At 49.9% G+C, this 15731-nt stretch overlaps 1 protein-coding gene across 1 annotated transcript in view; it reads right to left on the bottom strand.

Moving 5' to 3' along the window:
• The window catches only part of unpg (homeobox protein unplugged), a 73168-nt gene that overhangs the window by 41994 nt on the left and 15443 nt on the right, over nucleotides 1-15731 (bottom strand). Inside the window, exon 2 of the mRNA XM_070536889.1 lies at nucleotides 5846-6452. Within this exon, the coding sequence (XP_070392990.1) occupies nucleotides 5846-6452 (607 nt within the window). The remainder of the gene's footprint in view (nucleotides 1-5845; nucleotides 6453-15731) is intronic.

Genomic DNA, 15731 nt, shown 5'->3' on the forward strand with positions numbered 1-15731 from the left:
TCGCCGCCTTTTTTTGCGGCCTGCCGCTGACGCGCACACAATGGGCCATCAGCGGTGCGGCTCGCGTAGGCCGCGTCCAGCGGGGTACGCGGCGAGCGAGCAATGCCGGAGCGCGAAAATCGCGTCGCGCTCACACCCAGCCGGCAAAGTAAAACGTTTCGCGCGCGCCTTCGGATAGGCGGTGGCCCGCTACCTCGTTGTCGGCTTCTAAATGACCCGCCGTGCGTGTTCGCAACGAGCCGGAGGCGTCCACGCGTGACCGCCCGATTAGGCCTAGCCGCCGCCGGCTTCGCTGTCGGCTCGGCGGTGGCTGTCGCCGCCGCCGCACGGGTAGCTTGCCCCGCGCGCAGCGTGCCTGTGAAAAAAAATGCGCAAATAAATAAATAGCTCGGCCGCGGTTGCACCGCTCGGACGCGGTGTTGGGAACGTTCGTGTAGAATGTCGAGCGTGCGTTGTTAGCGCAATGGCCTTACACGTGTCTTTTCTAGCTCGCGCGGTCGTGGCTTGCGCTGTGGGGGCACCCCGCGCTGTGTTCCGTGCATGCGGCGACGAGTCACGGGACGCCAGTGGGTGAAATTGGCTTCTTCGCGGCCGGCATGTTTGTTTCTCATACACGTTTTCGGCCGAGCCAGATTCATTTCGTTTGGGCGCTTTGCCGAATTCCTTGCCACTATAGTGTGCGAGCCAATATAGAAGACATTCATCGCAGTATCGTGGCGTGAGTGTACACGTAACACGAAGAGACGCTGCAGACACAACATGCTGTTTCCGTAACAGATACCCATAGGAAGAATTCGTAAACACGAAAGATTACCGATTTATACTCTATAACACAGCTACAGAATGTTGATAAGCATAGTATTTTAGGCAATGAAAGTTGCCGCCGGTTGGTCGCATATTACGCTGTCTCCTACTTGAAGAGAAAACAGTTCTAAAGAGACGCGGAGTAAAGCGAGATTATGTACAACGGAGAGGCGCTAACTTCGAACTAAACTTTAATTTTGTTTATAAGTTCGCGCCTGTCCGTTGTACATGCTCTTCTTTTAGTCCCGTCTTTTTCGCGCTGTTTTTTCTTCACGTATGTTACACCATCTTCCCCACATCAAGCTTCTGCTCTCTCCAAGATTGATCCATGTACTTATATTTAATGGTGCCCTTGACAGGTTGCCGCTGGCTGTGGCGGTTTAGCGTCATCGCGCTCAAGACGAGCTGATGTCGGTGCCACGATTTTTATTTCCGTCTGGAGAGGGCGTGGGAGGAGCAGTGGAAGAGATTTAAAGCCGGGTGCTAGCTTCATGACTTCAACAGACTGCGTCGTGGGTGGTGCATTTGCATGCTCCGCCTTGCGTGGGAGTGCATGTTGCAGTGCAGCCAGATGGATGTCGCCCACTGGCTTTGACAATAGAAGCCATCCTTCACTCCTGTTACACTCAGTGCGCGTTCCACGAAGGCTGTCATTTTTCAGCACCCGTGCTAGATAGCGCATTAGTTGTGCAGCCGTGCGCATGGCTGTGAGTGCAACGTGAGATTGACATGAGACTCGCGGCTGACTGCAGAAAGCACCAGGAGAAGAAGTGTAGACTGATATTAAGTTATTGCGAAGGTAGCCGACAAAGACTTGACCATGCGAAAATTAAGCGGGGTCCCGACTTTCCCCGGGCTCTCCCCACCGTGAAACTGTTCATAATGCTCATGACATGTCTCGAAAGAAAAAAAAAGATAAGAGACAAATTAATCGCGCTTAGTTCCTACGTAGTTTCAATACGGTACCATGCCTGCGCACCACCTCGCACTAAACGGTGAATTGAACATTTCTTTTGTTCATATATTACTCCGTGCTGCAGTGGGCAAGCGAACCTTCACCGAAAGAAATTTCTTTCGTTCGCCCGCTCGTCTAACAATATAGACCACCGCATGTACATACTGAGTAAACATTATTTTTTCCCCCAGGTATACACCGGAATGTAACGACGAGGCACAAACAGCGTAAAGCCAAAGAGCACGCGGAAGGGAGGCGTGAAGAGAGGGCCCATTACCGCAGACTGGCGCTCCAGTATATTCAGTCACCTCGACGAAGTGCCTTCGAAGCGAGCGAGCGCGCCCGCATAGATGCCAAAGCGAGAAGGCAACGAGACGAGGGGGGAGGCGAGCAAGACGAAGAAGGCCGCTCGGATCACGTCTCGGGTGATGGCCCGGCAACGAGGTGCCGCGCGGCGCGGCCCGCCACTTCTCAGCCAGCTCGTTTCCTTCGACAGCAGCGCCCGGGGCGACGAGCGCCGGTAATGGTTCGGGCGTGTTGTTGGCCCGAAAGCAAACAGGCGCCGACAGCCTCGCTGCCGGTCCGGAAAGAGAAACGGCCGCTGTCGGGCCGAGTGTTAAATGCCTCTCGGCCGCGCGGCCAAATTACAAGGCGCCCACCCCTTGCTGCGACCCCCCCCCTTCCCACTTCACCCCACCCAGACCGCTTTGGGCCGTTCGCCTGCCGCCCCGAGAGCGGGTCCGGTGTACATCGGCCGGTTTCGGGGACGGCCCCGAACAGGACGACACGCCGCCCGATGCCGCGGTCATATATTCGCTAATCGGCGCGGCGGGCGAACACGTCCGGTGCTGGAATAATAATCCGCGCTGCTAGAGGTACTTAGGTGCGTGGCGTATACCTGTTGGACAAGCAGCGCCTGTATGCGCGTGGTGAGGCGGATTCTACTGTGGCGTGTATATAATGCGAGCTGTCTAGCGTAGCCGCCACGGCCGGACTGGACTAGGCGCGCGCTTTCGGGCAGTTGGGCCGTGGTACAGCGTATACGCTGCCGTGGGTGCACTCCGCACCTAGTGCTCTCCACTTCCGCTGGCTTCCTCGCCCCGTCCGCTAATAAGCAAACGATTACGTCGACGCCTTGGACGCGATCTCGGACGTGTAAATGAGGGCCGAGGGAAGCGCTTCCAAGGACGCCAAATTGCACTGTTCGCAAAGCATTGATTCCTGCGTTTCTGTATGTTTTTCTTCCTTTATAGCGCACATTTGTCTTGGTAACGAGGTGGTCCGTAACGCTCGTCTCGTGGCGTGAAATATTTCCGAGCGTCTGCGAGATTATGTAAAATTGGCGCAAAGACGTCGTTTAGTCTGATATAAGTATACCTCGTGTACGGCTTAGTGCTGGAGACGATACAACCATCGCAGAGACCGGGACAGTTGTGGAGGTGCGACTGCGTCGCTCCTTGATTCGGCTTAAACCACCTGTTGGCTAAACAGAGGCTAAATGTGCGGAGCAGCAATTTGTGGCATTGTCAGGCACGCTTTCATGTTTTAGTCTGTGTCGCTGACAAGACGTTATGCTGTTTATCTCAAAGCAAAACACAGAGCAAAAGGAAATGAAGGTAACGTATTTCTCTGCAATCATTATCTTAACGCCAAGCCTTTACTTTTCTATGCATGTATTTCAATTTCCTTCGCGGCTGCAATTTCACATGGAAGCATTCTTCAAGCGATTTGGCTGACTTGTGTGCCGATGTTAGGTCTCTTTTCAGTTGCATATGAATTAAATTATCCAACTTATTAGAAGGTTATCGATTACTTTTGTTTACTTTTCTTGAAGATGCAAGTTTAGACAGTCAATTTTTTATTTCGTACGTTTACATATCGTCTTTTATACAAATGTGCTCTTTTTTGTTTACACTTAAACGCGCATATCTATACGCATTTTTTTCGGTCACGCACTTGTGTGATCAGCTTGTTTTGGCTGTATAGCACTAGTAAAACGACTTTTTTGCCCGTACAGCCGTAACGATTCAGTGTTTGCAAGATAGTGCAACAGTTGCAAATCGGAATAGTTAGGTATACACCTGCCATATTCCTGGCGACAAAAGTACAGTTCCAGTGCCATGAGCATTGTTTAAACAAGCAACGCTACAGTTTCTATACACACAGCATCTGCCTCAATGTTTACACTGACGGTTTTGTTAGATCTAATTGTACGGCAGGCGCGGCAAGGTACGATGTTGTCATTGCAACGAAGTCTGTTGAAATCCAGATCAAGACATCCTGTATGATAAGTGCGACGAATCGGAGCTTTCCGCACTTCAAGTGGCTTTCGAACTTACTCTTCAAAAGCCGCTTTATCGCTGGATCTTTTTCTCTCTTTCTTTCAGCTCGAATGAAGCCTTCCAAAGCATCCAAAGTTCAACGCGCTGTTGATCTCATGACCAACTTGTGTCCCAAATAAAACGGCTACACCATCGAGTAACAGAACAGGGACACTAAGCACTTTATCAGCGGCTGCCAGTACACTGTCGTGTCAGTATTAGACGCGATCGCGCTGATGAACCCGGCCATTCTGTGCACAACATTGACAGGTTTGTTTCAGTTCCTCTTGCAGAAACAGACGCAGCAGCTGCGCACTTCGGTTGGCTTCGTGAAACTCAACGAGTTCCACGAACCATCGCCTATACTCACATACTTCTGACTTGATCTAATAATAATAATATTTGGGGTTTTACGTGCCAAAACCACATTCTGATTATGAGGCACGCCGTAGTGGAGGACTCCGGAAATTTTGACCACCTGGGGTTCTTTAACGTGCACCTAAATCTAAGCACACGGGTGTTTTCGCATTTCGCCCCCATCGAAATGCGGCCGCCGTGGCCGGGATTCGATCCCGCGACCTCGTGCTCAGCAGCCCAACACCATAGCCACTGAGCAACCACGGCGGGTTCTGACTTGATCTGCCTACCACCTGGGCTACCAAGATGTGAATAAAACCTGTTGTACCGGCTATAGAGACATGCTGCATTTACCAAGTCATTTACTTCTTTAATTGGATGGGCCGACAGCCGTTATTTGCACAAGTTGTATTGCGCATAGCCAGGTGCTGTGTACAGCGTTAGAGACCCCGACAAGCCGGGTACTGTCTGCTCAAGAGATAATACATAGACAGCCGTCAGAACGGACGTATATATATATGTGGTATAGACAGCCAGTGCTTTCAAAGTGCATAGTACGCTACAATTAAAACAATATCCCCCTCTTCACTGTCAGTTTGCTTCCTGTGGTATACGGGACTGATATCGATAAACTGTAATAGGCTGACGTGTGGCACCTCAGACTTTTGTGCACTAAAGTCACTCTTGCTAGCCATCATTCTCGCTATCTGTCCCTTCAAATCCCTTTTCTATTTTTACCTATACAGGGTAACGAATCAGACTTTTCCTGTTGAAGCTTGCAGACTTGTCTTTTTTTCTCTTTCTCTCATTGGCAAAACATAGGTGTTGCAAATAGGAACTCACCGAAGTTGCCGAAAGACATCCAAATAGACGCGTACGTGCTTAGAAGATTTCCAGCCCAACCGGCACCGCTACACGATTGTGACATTCCTTCCTTTTTAAATGCAATCGGATACACCCATTGACGTAATCTTGTTCTCCATTCTCCAACGCATTGTTTTCTCCAACGCTGGACAATAACCGTTGTCCTCATCGATGTCTGAAGATATATAAATCGAAACTATGGCGACACGAGAACTATATTGAGAAGCCTGTAAGACATGCTTGTTCTCGGCGCACACCATGCATAGTACATTCGTCTATAGCGAAACAAAACTGATTGACAATCAAGCAGTAAAATTTGCGGCATCGAGAAATCCAAATAAACTCGGTCGCGCACAATGCCGGGGGAGTAGAATAAACGTTACACCGCTCACACTGTCAAGGGAGTATATAGCATAAACGCCACAGCGATCACACTGCCAAGGTAGTAGCATAAACGTTTCACCGCTCACACTACCAAGCGAGTAGAATAAATGCCACAGCGCTCATGCTGACAAGGGAGTAGAATAAAGGCCACACCGCTCACCCCGGTCCCTTTGGCTCGGCCTGTTGCTGCTGTTGCTGGTTGCGCAGCGCCACCCTGTTCACGTGCACCGGAATGGGCACCACGATGCGCGGCGCGTCGGAGTGCTGCTGAGGCCCGCGGCCTGCGGTGAGGCCCGCCTTGACGCGCTTCCACTTGGCGCGCCGGTTCTGGAACCATATCTTCACCTGCACCTCGGTGAGCTGCAGCGCGTGCGCTATCTGCGACCGCTCCGTCAGGGACAGGTACTTCTTGGAGTGGAACTCCTTCTCCAGCTCCAGCAGCTGCTCGCTGGTAAATGCCGTGCGCCGGCGCCGGCACTGCTGCTGCTGGTGGTGGTGTTGCTGCTGCTGCTGGTGGTGGTGGTGCTGGGACTGGCTTTGGCCGTGTTGCGCCTGGTGGTGGGCCGCGTGGCCGCTGCGCTTGTCGGCGCACTCGGGACGTCCGAGCAGGCGCGCTTCGTCCCCACCGACGAGGCTCGGCGGTCGCGGGCTCCCTTCGTGCGGAGGGCCGCAGTCGCCGTCGCTGTCCGAGGCTGCGGCGGAGTCGCCCGCGGTGTGACACCAGGCCAGAGGTGATGGCGGGCAGCTGGACACCGGAGACGTGTCGCCTGCGCGAAGTGGTTCACGTAATCAGCCTCGACTACGTGCATGGCCCGTATACGACATGCATCGCTTTCACGATCACAATCCACCTTGTCGAAGCTCAACGTTTATCCATATATATATATATATATATATATATATATATATATGAAGTTTTTACTTCCTTTTAGAAAAAATATGCAAAATCACTAAATAAGCCAATAACACACTGACCATCCCGAAAGTCTTATTTATTTCACTGGCTTTCGAGGCTTGAAGGCGTGTACCTTTAACCTGTCTCAGTTGGGTTGCTCATGCATTGGTCATTATCGTCGTCATCGACACCGTTCAGTTGCGACGCATTGTCCAGTGGGGAGATTCTGGATTAAGCAGGTAAACCTCCATGATGTCCCGCGAAAGAAAGCGCGTATTGTCGCATGCACGCACTCTGAGCATTTGCGCATGCGCAAGAGACGCCCCCCGTCAAGAACCGTGTTAGCCGTACGTATATGCTAAATAATCGTACAACGTAACTTGCCTCCATGTGTTCAGATGACAAGCAAGGTCGATCCAAATAGGTCGTGAAGCTTCGGGCGAAAAGCAGTTCAGTACAGATTGTCACCGACATCAGCAAGGGGGTTTACGGGAGCGCCGATTGAAACGCGACTATGTTTGGAGGGAACAAACATTGCGAAAGAAAAAAGCGCTTTTTAATTCAAGCGAGACACAGTTAGATTCATTCAACAAAAATAATATTCCTGGTCAATTTTATATATTCGTTACGAGTTAAGAAAATACAAGTTTATTCAATATTATTATTAATAATAAATGCATTTGTTTTCGGCGCCCATTGTTACAGAGGGCGTTGATGCCACTATCATTCGCAATGCAATGCACGTCTTAAATTGGGCAGAAAGGCGCACTCGTAAAGTTCACCTGTTGAAATACGCCCCCGTCACAGTTTGTGTTTTCTTGCTTGTCGAAGTTTGTCTGAATTTGGTGACGCGGGTAGCTTCATCGCTTCTTAATCTGTTCAGTCAAAAGTAGTGAGTTACGACCGCCAGATAATTGTATAGTTGTTTTGATGCGACTGAGCCGGCCGACGAGCTTGGCGTCCGACGATAGGATCAGCACTCTACACCTAAAGCATTCGTCGGCCTTCAAAGAAAATATATTCTGTGCAGGGGTGCGATTTCGACAACCGTATGGCTGGCTTTTCCTGCAACGCCCATCATGTCGAATGGCGGGGCATTTGAATAAATAGCTCCAAAAGCAGGCAAACAAAACAAATTTCGCGCCTTCGAAAACAAAATGACGTCACTTCTGCTTTTAACAGACATGGCGTCACATTACTTTTTCTTCCGCCGGAAGTGTTCCCATCACATACAGATGGCGCTAAGCCCCATGAACCGCCGATGCACCGCCGTGTTTTGAACGTATGGGCTCCTATGGAAGCTTCACTACCAGGTGTATTTCATCTTCATCATCATCATCATCATCATCATCATCATCATCATCATCATCATCATCATCATCATCATCAGCCTGGTTATGCCCACTGCAGAGCAAAGGCCTCTCCCATAATTCTCCAACTACCCCGGTCATGTACTAATTGTGGCCATGTTGTCCCTGCAAACTTCTTAATCTCCTCCGCCACCTAACTTTCTGCCGCCCCCTGCTACGCTTCCCTTCCCTTGGAATCCATGTCGTAACTCTTAATGACCATCGGTTATCTTCCCTCCTCATTACGTGTCCTGCCCATGCCCATTTCTTTTTCTTGATTTCAACTAAGATATCATTAACTCGCGTTTGTTCCCTCACTCAATCTGCTCTTTTCTTATCCCTTAACGTTACACGTATCACTCTTCTTTCCATAGCTCGTTGCGTCGTCGTCAACTTAAGTAGAACCATTTTCGTAAGCGTCCAGGTTTTTGCCCCGTACGTGAGTGCTGGTAAGACACAGCTGTTATAAACTTTTCTCTTGAGGGATAATGGCAGCCTACTATTCATGATCTGAGAATGCCTGCCAAACGCACCCCAGCCCATTCTTATTCTTCTGATTATTTCAGTCTCATGATCCGGATCCGCAATCACTACCTGTCCTAAGTAGATGTATTCCCTTACCACTTCCAGTACCTCATTGCCTATTGTAAACTGCTGTTCTCTTCCGAGACTGTTAAACATTACTTTAGTTTTCTGAAGATTAATTTTTAGACCCACCCATCGGCTTTGCCTCTCCAGGTCAGTGAGCATGCATTACAGTTGGTCCCCTAAGTTACTAAGCAAGGGATTATCATCAGCGAATCGCAAGTTACTAAGGTATTCTCCATTAACTCTTATTCCAAAATCTTCCCAATCCAGGTCTCTGAATACCTCCTGTAAACACGCTGGGAATAGCATTGGAGAGATCGTATCTCCCTGCCTGACGCCTTTCTTTATTGAGATTTTGTTGCTTTCTTTATGGAGGAATACGGTGGCTGTGGAGCCGCTATAGATATCTTTCAGTATTTTTACATACGGCTCGTCTACACCCTGATTCCGCAATGCCTCCATGACTGCTGAGGTTTCGACAGAATCAAACGCTTTCTCGTAATCAATGAAAGCTATATATAAAGGATGGTTATATTCCGCACATTTTTCTATCACCTGATTGATAGTGTGAATATGGTCTATTGTTGAGTAGCCTTTACGGAATCCTGCCTGGTCCTTTGGTTGACGGAAGTCTAAGGTGTTCCTGATTCTATTTGCAATTACCTTAGTAAATACTTTGTAGGCAACGGACAGTAAACTGATCGGTCTATAATTTTTCAAGTCTTTGGCGTCCCCTTTCTTATGGATTAGGATTATGTTAGCGTTTTTCCAAGATTCGGGTACGCTCGAAGTCATGAGGCATTGCGTGACCAGGGTGGCCAGTTTCTCTAGAACAATCTGCCCACCATCCTTCAACAAATCTGCTGTTACCTGATCCTCCTCAGCTGCCTTCCCCTTTTGCATAGCTCCCAAGGCTTTCTTTACTTCTTCCGGCGTTACCTGTGGGATTTCGAATTCCTCTAGACTATTCTCTCTTCCATTATCGTCGTGGGTGATACTGGTACTGTATAAATCTCTATAGAACTCCTCAGCCACTTGAACTATCTTATTCATATTAGTAATGATATTGCCGGCTTTGTCCTTAACGCATACATCTGATTCTTGCCAATTCCTAGTTTCTTCTTCACTGCTTTTAGGCTTCCTCCGTTCCTGAGAGCATGTTCAATTCTATCCATATTATACTTCCTTATGTTAGCTGTCTTACGCTTGTTGGTGAACTTCGAAGGTTCTGCCAGTTCTCTTCTAGCTGTAGGGTTAGAGGCTTTTATACATTGGCGTTTCTTGATCAGATCTTTCGTCTCCTGCGATAGCTTACTGGTATCTTGTCTAACGGACTTTCTATAGCCATGAAATAATACGGGCCCCGATGAGGACCCAGTCAATCGTTTGAACAGCTGACTTGCAATCGCAGAATGTCGTCCATGTGTGAGGAGGCTCCTCGGAGAGAAATCGAAGTGCCTTCCGGATAGCAACAAGTTCTGCGGCAGTTGATGTTGATCCATGGTCTACTTTGAACTGTCTACTTTTTAGCACTGTATATGCTTCTTTTGGCCTTCTAACTTCACTGAGCCCTATTATATCCCATTTACTGCCCTCTAATTCTTCCAATAGCACTGCTAGACTCGCCTCACTAGATGCCGTTCTAGCGTTAAACGTTGACAGGTTCATATTCCAATGGCGGCCTGTCCGAATCCAGGGATTCTTAGCACCCTCTGCCGCGTCGCAGTTCTGACCGCCGCCGTGGTCAGTTGCTTCGCAGCTGCTGGGGACCGAGGGCCGGGGTTTGATTTTTGTGTTCATATAGGAGGTTGTGGCCAAGTACTGCACCAGGGTTGCCAATCCTGCTCTGGTGAGAGAGTGCGTTACCTGTTCTGGTCACCGGGATCAGGGCGCACTCCAGGCGTGTTTATGCAATTTCATCAACACGCGGATTTTTTTTTTAATCCTGTGGAAAATTGCGTGGCACCGGGATTCAAACCACGGACCTCTTGCACGCGAGGCTGGTGTTCTACCTCTACGCCACCGCTGCATCTCCAGGTGTATTTACCTTGTGACAAGTGCTACGGCGTTGCTACACCTGTCGCGCATCTTTGGACAATCCTTGGACTATGCCCACTTAGTGGACTTCGATGAACAAGTTTCACTGAACTGAAATGCTTGTTTTATAAGTACGGCCATGTGCTCGAGATATGAGGAACACTTTTATGCAGTGACTGGCGTTCATTGTCGATCGACGTTTTCTTTTTGCTTGTGTGGGCGCTAGCGCGTGGCAAATTTCCATTGGTATTATCAAGTTTCATATTTATTTATTTATAAAGATCATTCATTATATTTTTTTACATAGAAGTGAAATAGAGTAGCTGTAAACTAACTTCTCCTATCTCTATATTGAAACTGTCTAGTTAGAGCCCAATTAACCCTGCCTACCTACGCCACGTCCATTGGTTAGTTGGGTAACCTTGGCGCAGTGTCATTTGCATTATCACATTACGCGCACGCCTTGTGTAACAACAACGAGAGTCGGCTACCGGAAGCTGCGTTGCCAGCAAGCGTGATTTCAGCCCCTTCGTCGGGGTGAAGTTTCCGAGACGAAAAGGGCAAGGTCTCTTCAATGGCAAATTATGCCGGCCTTCTCGGACGTGCGCATTCATGACTTCCGCTGCTCGCCAAGAATCGCGTACGTGCGCGCGACCGAGCTGGCTACCACACGGCAGCACGTGACCACCCTCGCGCCGTGGTCACTGCCACGGCGCGAGATAAGCGCCGCGCCACTCTTGTGGCCAGTCACCCAGGCCCCGTTGGTTCACCGCACACGGAGAAGCGGAAAGGCGCGGCGAGAGGATGATGGGGGGAAGGGGCGAAAGAACCCTTCCCTTCGATATAATTTACTTTGCAAGAAGCATTTCACGGGGCGCGTAATAAAAAAAGAGAGGAGGCGCCCCCTGTATAACGAGCCCGAAAACATCGGCCCCCAGCTCACCGGCGCACGGCTGAGAGCATCCCTAATGGCCGGCAGGCCTTCAGCCCCGCGCCCGGCTCCGGAGTGAGCTGCCCCCCACACTTCAAGGCTGGCGTGCGATTGTCGACTTTACAGCGCGCCTCCGAAGGGAGGCAGGAGCGCACGCACGGCGCTCCTCCCGCACAGAAAAGAAAGAAAGAAGCAAGCCAGCACGGCTTCACTTGGCGCGGCCGGGTCCATTAGCGAGCACAGGGAACTCGGGCTGGCGTGTCCCACGGTCGCGCGGCGCAGCCGAGCGTGCTTGAGGCCGCCTCGAAGCGACACGCAACGTCGGAACGAGTCGACGAGCGCTGCGGCGGCGTCCGTTGTGTCGCCGTCGGAGGGCGTGGGCTCGAGCTCGGCGACAGCCAATGGGTCGCCTCGCGTCACGCGCCCAGCGCGCCGCCCCGACCGGAGCGGCGCTTCCTAACGTCGCATGGCGCCGCGACAATAAAAACGACGCAAGCGCATGTTCCGGCGGATAGTAATGAAGATGTCGCCGCCGAGATAATGCAGGTAAGTGGCGGACTCGGCGATTGGTCCTCCCGATATCGCGAGGGACTGGCCCGACTGAGCGGGCTGGCTTCCCACGTCGTGGGAACGTCGTCACTCGTGTGTGATGATGAAAGACAGACTTTCGCCAGATGTCAGCTTTTTTTTTTTTTTAATGCGATACGTAGATCAGCGTGCGATACTTTATTTTTGACGTCGTGTGGGTATTCGGCCTGCGTGTGGCTACCCAGCGACTTTCTTTGACCGCCGCTGCATACGAGGTTCATCTATACATCCGTAAGCCCAATTACACCCTTTGGATCGCATCTTACACTCTTAAAACGGTTGCACCCTTTGGGGTGTATATTTGTCCCACAACAACAATCGTCATCTGCCTTGCTTGCGTTTCCTTTCCTGAAAACTCGGCGCTCGCTACTTTCCTGTCGAGAATGCTGCGTCACACTGATAACGCGCACGCCGTTCGTGACTGGGAAGCACCGGGCTCGCAGCGTTAAAGAAAGGAAGCGCATCAAGGCAGGTGACGATCATCGTTGTGTGGCAGAAGGGGCACTCCAGAGGGCGTAAAATTTTCTTAGAGTGTAGAGTGTGCCGCACAACGATAATCGTCATCTGTCTTGTCCCCATTTCCTTTCTTTGACGCTGCGAGCCCGGTACTTCCAAGTCACGAACGGCATGCGCGTTATCAGCTCGGTAGAGCCAGGAAAGTAGCGAGCGCAGCGTTTTCAAGAAAGGAAACGCAAGCAAGACAGATGACGATTATCGTTGTGTGGCAAAATACGACCCAAAGGGTGTAATTTCTCTTGAGAAATATATATGCCGCCAACAATGGAGTTAAGTGATTCCCGGAAATCGGAGAGCTTTCTGCTCTCGGCCGAGACTGCATGAAGCCGAGAACAACGGTATGAATGCAGGGAAGTACTTTTAACGAAAAAAAAAAAATATCACAGGGCCCAGATATGCAACCATAAGTCTGCCCGCTGAAACTGCTCCATCTTAGACACGTGCCCCATCTGCATCTCGATGTGTCCAGCGCCACGACTGCTAATTCGCGGTGATATTCCGGCGCTAATCTGGGATTATACGCCCCAGCGTCCACCCGTTAAACATTGGTGTTATGCCGCAAGGATATAGTGCATTTTACTTGTGTCACAGTTCAACTGTTATAGTTGTTGGAAATGTTCCTTTACTGTTGCTGTTCTGAAGTAAACCAGGCTGGTGTTGAGACGTTTGTTTTTCTGATATTTTCATTGGTTCTCCTCCGGATTGTCCTTTGTTTGTGTGTGTGCAGTGAGCTGCGTAGGTAGGTTGACTCTTGCACTTATTCCTCTCTCACCAATCATCATAATCTTTATCATGATCTCACTTTTTGGCATTGCGAAATGAATCTGTCTCCCAGCGATCTACATTTAACTGAACCATCCATCGTTCGAACCAGTTTCACGTGCACACGCAAATTTTCCACTCTCAGCTCACGACTGAATTCTCCGTTGTTGCTCGACGGCAGTTGCCTTGCCTTGAAGCCATTCAGTTACTGTGTAATAGACCATCAGTTTCCGTACGCGGCTCGAGATGTGTGCCGTATGCATTTCCACCATTTTCATTCGGCAATACCTCTCCCGAAGTACTACTGAACTTGGCGCTTTTCATCACCATGGGCTCCTTAGCGGCAGATAAGGCGACACTGCATGCGCTCTTCCAAACTGGCATTTGTCAAAGGTGGCGCTGATAAGGTTCCGGTTGAGGGCCTGATGAGGTTGTATACGGGTCAACGTTGGCATGCCGAGGATATCGCTCTAGGCTCGATGTGTGCTGTAGAAGTTTCTTTCTGTCGCATTATCTGCGCTACTATGGATAAAGTTTGCAATTAGGAACAGTGTAAATGGTAGCCTCATATTCCCGCACTGTATGTACATTTATTTATTTATTTATTTATTTATTTATTTATTTATACACGTGATTCTCCCATATTATGGCAAAACAAATTCACGATTTTAAGAGGTAGCGTAATCATCCATGTTGTCGAAATTGTGGTCGGAAATTGCAGAAACGTATTGATTTTACATGAACGGCACGGTTTCGTCGCTTGTCGCTTAAAGCTTAGTTTAGTCAGAGCACTAGTAGAGACGTCGCGGTATACCGGCAAGAACTGGTAACCTTGTGAGCACACTCACCGCGTAGTCAAGACATACGAGCTATATTTACGGACACTGGTGGTACACTGTATCTACGTAAATTAATCTTCTCGCTAACCTCCCGGCGTACAGTTGTCAACAAGCCAATAGCCGACAAATGCTTTCGAACAGCGTGATACGCTTTCAGCGCGGGCACGTTGTATATGCGCATGCGCACACAGTCCGGCGCGGGCACCTGGTCCCTCCAGCTGTTTTAGATGTAGAGATCAAGGTGATAGAATATCCTGAAATTATATTTTGGAGGCGGGACTATAGCCCATCTATGTGACGGCGGTAGATATTCAAGTGCGCACGACGTCACACCGACACACAACATTGTCGTCGTCAGCGCAAAGCACCTTGATGGTGGTTGAGTTAATTGGTGGTGGTGGTTGTGGCGGCTGCTATACAGGCAGTGTTAGCCAGCCAGCCAGTATAGCGGCGACTGCGCCAATATCCAGGGCGCGAATCGAGCTACCAATGGTCCTCGCTGAGTATAGAATATGCATGCAGACCGGCCGGTTACATAATAGAACGTGAAAATGTGCACCACTATAATAACTAATGTGTTTAGCCTGTACAGCCTAATTAAGTAAGCACGGAGACAAAAGCTCCACATTCGGGCGAAGGCACACCTGCACTTTAGCATATATGGATTTCCGCAGATTTTAAGTAGCCGGGCCATAAACGCGAGCGGACATTTTGCCCCAGCGTAAAAGCGGCTCTCCGAGACAGCGCCATTAGTGGCGTGTATACTCGATGCGACGGCGCCTAATGAGCCGTGTCACGCAAAGAGGCGTGAGTAAGCAGCGCGTTGCGTTACATGCGTCCATCACCATCTTCGCACTCGTCTCGCCGATAAGCGAGGTTGGCATTCGCCGCGTTCGAATGTCATCATTTCGTACGAATGCATGCGTTTACCCTATACACGAACAACTAACTCACGCGCGCAGACGGGTATATCCTACGACACTTCGGTCAACTTCGAAACATTGTCGGAAGACTTTTGCTTCTTTATGCAAGCGGTGACGGCTTCACTTATATATATCGTGCCGCAGACGATTTCGTGTCAGGAGGCTTTTTTGACGGTTCCGCACTTGGCCATCGAGCGTGAAACGATTGGGCTGGCACATGGAGTGGCCCGCTAGCTGTTACTTGTCTGTGGTTATTGGATAGCTTGTTTTTGTTCTTGGAGTGAAGTAAGGCGCGCTTAAAGTGAGTCATTGGCACATGCTGTGCTCGTCAGCTCACTGCCATCGCAGCGCCTGAAGGGAAAGCTTTCATCACGGGGAAGCGGGTCTTATTACGAGTCATTTTGCCCCACGCCTTCAGCTTTCTATTGTGCTGCAGACGCAGTGTTATTGAGGCCCTTAAGTGGCCTGCAGGCTGCTTCAGACTATGCCCCGACATCATCCACATCATCGCACCAAGCCTCAGTCAGAACATTAGACAGTATTTTGCATGTTACGCGCTCGGTATAGGGAAGAGAGAGGAGACCATTGCCATCAAGAGCACAGTCGATGCAACAGTGT

This window comes from Dermacentor albipictus, chromosome 4 (assembly GCF_038994185.2).
Source record: "Dermacentor albipictus isolate Rhodes 1998 colony chromosome 4, USDA_Dalb.pri_finalv2, whole genome shotgun sequence".
Lineage (NCBI taxonomy): Eukaryota > Metazoa > Arthropoda > Arachnida > Ixodida > Ixodidae > Dermacentor > Dermacentor albipictus.